The following is a 7,206-nucleotide window of genomic DNA, read 5'->3' on the forward strand; positions in this document are numbered from 1 at the left end:
AAAGAAAAAGGCCTAACGATGGTGATCGACGGCAGACGCTCCCAACCATCTGCTCTATTCCTTTCTGCACTTAAACTGTTCCAGGTGAGGCAGGGGAAGGATGGAAACTGTTGCTAAGACAAATGTGCCTACTATGTGCTTGTGTGTTTTAATTAACCTGCAGATGGGCTAGTAGCTCAAGCACATGTTTCTGTGCATGTTTGTTTGTGTGCTCCAGGTGTTGGTTCCTAGCGGACTCGGATCTGTCTTGGTTTTGGTGGAAGAACAGCAGGAGACTCTTGCGTTTTCTGTGGAAGGAGCTGAGGTGATCTCATACAGATTGTAGGCTCACAGTCTAACACAACACTAAAGGTTTTAGGTCTTGTTGGTTTAAAAAAATTAAAGTCTGAATGTTAAGATCAATACCAACATAAAATATCTAAAGGCATGGTGGTGTTTATAGGTAGCCAAATGACAAACTGGTTCATATTTTTAAACAAATTCAGAAGAAATAATAATGTGTGTCTCTTTTCCGTTGCCCAACCATTGTCAGTTTGACATTACCTCACCTGGAGAACACATCCCTAAACATCAGGGTATATTTCCATATCTAGAGTTTTCAAATGATCTGGTAACGAACATTGCTTTGCATCATTTAGCAAGGGACTTTTCATGCACACAATATTCTCAGTCACATTTGGTTATATTTTATACCAGCACTTTTTTAACTTTGCACATACAGTATAAGGGAAATCCTGCCTCAATATAAGAAAATAGATATATAGTTATTTTTTAATTAAGTGGAGGTGTGTGGAGTACAGGGCAGCACGGTGGCGCAACTGGTAGAGCTGCTGCCTCTCAGTGAGCAGGTCCTTGGTTCAAACCCCGGTCCAGGGGCCTTTCTGGGTGGAGTTTGCATGTTCTCTCCGTGCATGCGTGGGTTTTCTCCGGGTGCTCCGGTTTCCTCCCACAGACCAAAAACATGCATGTTAGACTGATTGGTAACTCTAAATTGTCCCTAGGTGTGAGTGAGAGAGTGAATGGTTGTTTGTTTCGTTTGTCTCTATGTGTCCCTGTGATGGACTTGCGACCCGTCCAGGGTGTACCCCGCCCCTCGCACAGTGATTGCTGGACATGGGCACCAGCGACCCCCGTGACCCAAAATGGAATAAACGGGTAAAGAAAATGGATGGATGGATGTGTGGAGTACTTAGTAACACTTATTAATATTATCCATCCATCAATCCATCTTTACTCGCTTCTTCATTTTTGGGTCTTGGGGGTCACTGGTGCTCATATCAGACACGCTGGACACGTCTCCAGTCCATCACATGGACACAGAGACAAACAAGACAAACAACCATTCACTCTCTCATTCACACAAAGGGACAATTTAGAGTTACCAATCAGCCTAAGATGAATATTTTTAGTCTGTGGGAGGAAACCCGAGTACCCGGAGAAAACCCACGCATGCACGGAGAGAACATGCAAACTCTACCCAGAAAGTTCTCGGTCCGGGATTTGATCAGGTGACTTTCTCGCTGAGAGGCAGCAGCTCTGCTAACTGAGCCACAGTGACGACTATCAACATTGTTAATCTTATTCAATAAAACGTTAGCTAACACTGATAGACACTATTTATGTCTATTTTATAAAGGTTTTTATTAGTTTTAAATCATTTTTATTCATGTTAAAATGTTTAGGTCCTGGTTTCTTTGTCTCTCCAGATCCTCACAGTGAGGGGCACAGGAGTCCTTCAGCAACATGTGGACCAGCAGCAGCTACCCAAAGAGCTGAACGGAGACTTCAGTCACTGTCACGCAGACTGGCTGGCCTTTAGACTGGTAAGAGAATACTATGTTTAGTTTATTCATGTAAAATAAACTTTAGTCTTTTACCTGTTCTGCAGTAGTACAGCACAGTTTATTATTATACCATAGCTTTAGTATTTTCTGAGGGGTCCAGGTTTTTAGACTGGGAGTGTGTCTGAGTATTCCTGAGAAAACTGAACATAACGTTATCACTTCAGGCCTCTACAAATGAGTAATAGTTGTTTTTGATAAAATTATTGCACAATGGCCTTCCTCCAGAATACAGTATGTTAAAACAAATTGATGTTTGTAGCGTTTGTCCTCCACAGAAAGAGTCAGAGGTTCATCAAAATCCATGCTCAATAATCCAGGTATAAAATCCAAAATTATTTTTACTTGGATTATTGAGCATGAACTTTGATGTTTTTAACCACTTTGGCTATGGCTGCCTCAGAGGAGTTGACTAGGTGGGCCCCAGAAACCATTTTATCACCAGCAAACTGCTTGGTCCACTGTGTGAGTGTTGCTGCTTGTGGGACTCAGTTTCTTTGTGGCTCCTCACATTGATGAAGTCCTTTGGATGAAGGACGAAACGTCTCAACAAAAAAGAAACCGTTCAGGTGACCTGACTGAACGTTGTTGGAGTCAGAGGTTCAGTTCCACCAGGAAGCAAGACACTGAACCCCTCATTGCCTCTGACATGTGACCCATGGGTGTATAAATGTGATCTAGAGCTCTGATCAGTCTCTACAGAAGGATTTCTTCAGTTTATCTTTGTAGAGATGTAGTAGAGTGCTGTTTGAATGTGTGTGTGTGGAGGTAAATGAGGGCACAGATTGTGTTGCAAAGAGCTTTGAGTAGCATGGTTGGATGGAAAGGTGATATAAAAGTACAGTCCATAGTAGAAGTATGAGGTACAACTCAAAGATGAGGAGGAAGAGAAGGGTGAGGTAGTGGAGGATGTGACTATCCAGTTGTTAATGAATTCAGAATCCCATGGTGGACTAAGAGGAACCAAAAACAGAAAAAAATAAATCATATATTTCCAACATGCTTGAACCCAATTCAGTTTATTCTACTTTGTCCAAGCAGAACTAAACTCAAACTTGCTTATGCAACATTCAGTTTGAACTCAGAAGTAAAAAATCTCCAAATTTCAGTAAAACAAAAATCAACTGGAAGGTCCTCTGAAGAGGTTTCTAATCAGCTTCAGACTCAGAGTCTAATATGGCTACGGTCTGCATTAAAAAGTTGCAGTAATAAACTTTTTTATTTGCACTTTTGGGGATTTGTATCACTTCAAACCCTTCTCCCACATAGTACTGTCCAACCTCCATTACTGATGATGTTGCTGCAGTGTTCGAATGCATAAAATGCAGAGAAACATGTTGTTAGTGGTTTGTATTGCTAATAATAATTAGCCTGATCTACGAGTGTCAGGGGATTTTGGTCAAGGTGTATGGATGTTTTTAACTACTATGTCTGAGAATGTTAACTGCCCATGAACCATGTGTTTGAGTCACCAGAGAGTTATTTTCTTTCTCAGAGAGAGCTGAATGTGTGATTTGATCCTGCATGTGCAGCTGGGTGGCCGAGGTCATCAGTGTCTGCCTGTGAGAGCTGATAAGCATGTAAAAACAAACCTCGCACACTGCCCATGGCAGATTCTCGTGACTGGACTCCATGCATGTAAAACTTCTGTACATGTGTAACCTGTTATGGAAGTCTGCCCTTGCAATTAAAACAGGTTAAAAATCTTCTCGTGTCCGCGAGTGTGACTTCTTTGAGTAAAATCAATAGAGGATATTTTTATCCAACAGTGCGCACAACAGTTACCAAGTTCTATGGATAAAACCTGAACATGGTTATGATGATCATGACATCATTTTGTTATCTGAGTTCAGACTACTGAGGTAAACACAACAGCATAATTTTTTTTTTTTTTTAGCGTCTGGAGAGACTGACAGAGTGCTGTGAGAGCACCCTCTCACTGCTTGAAGAAGCACTGCAGGCGATGGAGACAGAGCCAATACCAGACAACATTAAGGTCATACTGAAAAATGTCATTTTGTGATAGCTATTTTCAAGAAACAAAGCAAAAAGTTTGCCTAACACAGTGATCTTCTTCAGGCTGTTCCTCAGAGTATAAACAAACACAGACAGCTGATGGCGAGTGTCCTGGCTGACCAACGTCTAACTGAACTCCAGCAGAGAGGGGGGGCATGGCTCGCAGGACTGACAAGTTGTTCATCAGGCTTGGCACAGAAGTCACCAGACTGCAGGTACTAGGTCTACTTTCACTCCATGTGGCTCTGTTTCTATTGGACCACCTCATTTTGATCAGATAGAAAGGACTGTCGTACGGTGGCCCTAAGGTATAAATGAACAACATTTGAAAGAACAGAATAACATTTAAAAAAAAGAATTACATTAAACCAAAGTGGAAGTGGCCGAAGCGGAAGTGGCCAGAACCACATTTGAAAAACGGAATTACATTCATAGGGGGAGTGGTGGCGCAGAGGTTGAAGATGGGCTTGTGATTGGAAAGTCGCAGGTTCACCTCCCGATACCGTCAACATCAAAATGTGGGTGGAAAAGGTGAAACACCCACACCTCCCTCCACCCTCATCCGCCCCACCCTGGGCCCCTGAGCAAGGCCCCTAACCCCCACCATCTGCTCCCTAAACAGGTCTCTCTTGCAAATGAGTTCTTGTGGCTCAATGAGACTACCTTTATAAATAAAGGCTAAATGAAAAAAAATAATAATAATAATTGAAAAAACTGAATCACGTTTGAAAAAAAAATATCACATTTGAAAATACGGAATTACATTTGAAAAAATGGAGTTACATTAAGCCAAACCAAAAGTGGTGGTGGTGGGAGGGAGGTTAATTTATTAACAACATAAAACAGAACAATGTACAGTACACACGCAACAGAGGTAGGGTTAGCAGGCTAGCCTGTAGAAATGGAGAGCTAGGTTTTGTTCAAGCGCTAACCGTAATCCTGCCAAGGTTTTCCAGCGTCATATCTTCTTCTTTAAGCTTGAACAAAATATAGCTCTTCATTTCTACAGGCTAAAGGCTAGCCTGCTAAACGTACCTCTGTTGTGTGTGTACTGTACATTCATATCCTGATGCATGCTCAATAATCCAGGTAGAAAAATCTAAAAAAAAAAAAGTTAAATCTGGTCCTCTGGACATTCAAAAAAAAAAAAAAATTTGTAGAAATGTTTCGTCTTTCATCCGAAAGACTTCCTCAGTCTGAGGTGCTGTATTCAGCTCAGTCTTATAAATAGCACCTTCTCAGAGTGGATCAAGCAGTTTGTTGCTGACAACCAAAACCAGCTGATCACATGCTCAAGGAGGACCATCATCCTAACAATGGATCATTAGCACACTGATGGCTGTTTACTATTCACAGAGGGCTGAGTGATACTAGCAATAACAGCATTGTTAACCTCTTACAATGATTAGGCCACTTCCACTTTGGCTTAATGTAATTCATGAAATGTTTTTTTGTGCAAGCAGGTGCTTCATGTTTGTGTCTGAATGAACCCAGTGAGTCATAGACTACATCCTGCTTCGCCTTTAACCCACTAGTGACAGCCTTAAATGGCGAAGCCTATACGAAATAGAACGTTGGTTACGTACTGTAACCCCAGATTCTATGAGTATAGGCGCAGCCCTTTCAGCTCTGGGTCTCACTGGTTCCTAAATGGCTGAAGAAAAAAAGCTATTTGGGAGCCGATTGCCCGGTCTCACCGTAATTTATAGGACTGGGGGTGGGGCCCACACAGCCGGTGGGCACGGACTAAAGTTTTTAGTGCTGCGCACGAAGGGATAAACCCACTAGTGATAGCCTTAAAGGGCTGCACCTATACTCATAGAATCTGGGGTTACAGTATGTAACCAACGTTTTTCTACCATGAGATAAATTAGGGTGGTTTTGACATTTCTTCACAGCATTTGAAAGATTGTGTTTACTGAAAAATACAGTTATACAGCCTATTAACACAGGAAACAGCTTTTATTTCCTGAAATCACTTTGACTAAAACATAAATGTGCTAAACACTTACATGTGTTCCTATGTTTGTTGGCCAGTGAACACAAAGTTATGATAAACAAGTATGTTGCCTATACCTTCTTCCAGTTCAACAGTTTTATGCTTTAGGATACAATATTTAAAAAGCACCTGGGTGTCATTTTCGTTGGTTACCTTGCTGGGATATTTGATTTTAGAAAGACTGGGCTTGAATGTCTGCCTGTTTTAAATAATTTCTCACTATTGTTTTTTTATTTTTATTTTTTTAACCTTTATTTAAGCAGCCAAATCTCATTGAATTTATCATTGCAGAATGATGAACTCCAAAATATTTGGAAATGACTTTTTAATCCTTACCAGATCAGTGGAGAGTAACAGTTTCTTCTCTAACAGCTTTGTCTTTAAGGAGTCTTTCATCCTTGTCATTGAGTTAATATACATCTCTTTAATCCAGATTAGCAGACCACCTAAATTCCCGCTGCATTGGAGGTACTCAACCTGATGATGATAAGATAATGAATGCATTTAATTAGTAGCACATGGCTGACTCTTGATACCTGTGGAAACAAGAGTGGGCTTAGTTTATCACTCTGTTTCTATCTAGGTCATGTCAATCCTAAAAATTTAATAGAAGGCAACTAGACTTCTTTTCTTGTTACTGAAGTCTTTTTCAACACTCATCTAAAAGGCTTCTTTAGTTCTGATGACCACTAAGGTAGCAATATAATCCACAACCTATTAGAAAATCTGCCACTTTTTAATTGGTGTGTGCATGGCCACTGGTGGTGATGACGTGTCCTTCCTACTGTATGTGCTGAGAACCAGGGAGTGGTTCTGACACCCACCCCCTTCCCTCTCCTCCAACCAGACAACATACCCAGGGATAAACCCTCAGCTTTTACTCATGACTATTCTTAGCACACTGTCCCCCTCCAAATAGGATGTGTACGTAGGGAAGTGCAATGTGAGAAAGATGTTAGTTAGAGCTATTTTTTCTAGTTGTCTGTGCGATTGTTACATCTTCCTCGCACCAGTGACCCCGTGACCCAAAAAGGAAGAAACGGGTAAAAGATAATGGATGGCTGATACAGAAGAAGTCACATGTTAGAAGTCATCAGAAACAGGACCAGACAGGAAATGTCTCACATTTACTTCAGTCACACTAAAATATGATCACTGCAGCAGTTTACAGGCGTGAAAACATTGAATCGTAGATATATATTTTTTTTCCATTTAGCCTTTATTTATCCAGGTTAGTCTCATTGATCCACGAGAACTCATTTTCAAGAGAGACCTGTTTTTTTAGGGAGCACATGGTGGGGGTTAAGGGCCTTGCTCATGGGCCCAGAGTGGGGCGAATGAGGGTGGGGG

At 41.2% G+C, this 7,206-nt stretch overlaps 1 protein-coding gene across 1 annotated transcript; it reads left to right on the plus strand.

Annotated features, from left to right (window-relative positions):
• Positions 1–4,190, plus strand: LOC119408537 (uncharacterized protein KIAA1755). The gene is made up of 5 exons (XM_037675378.1): positions 1–84; positions 218–304; positions 1,707–1,823; positions 3,739–3,837; positions 3,921–4,190. The coding sequence occupies exons 1-5, from the start codon at positions 19–21 to the stop codon at positions 4,077–4,079; spliced, it is 528 nt and encodes a 175-aa protein (XP_037531306.1). The 5' UTR covers positions 1–18; the 3' UTR covers positions 4,080–4,190.
• Positions 4,191–7,206: the final 3,016 nt, after the last annotated feature.

This window comes from Nematolebias whitei, chromosome 1 (assembly GCF_014905685.2).
Source record: "Nematolebias whitei isolate Nwh7 chromosome 1, NemWhi1, whole genome shotgun sequence".
NCBI lineage: Eukaryota > Metazoa > Chordata > Actinopteri > Cyprinodontiformes > Rivulidae > Nematolebias > Nematolebias whitei.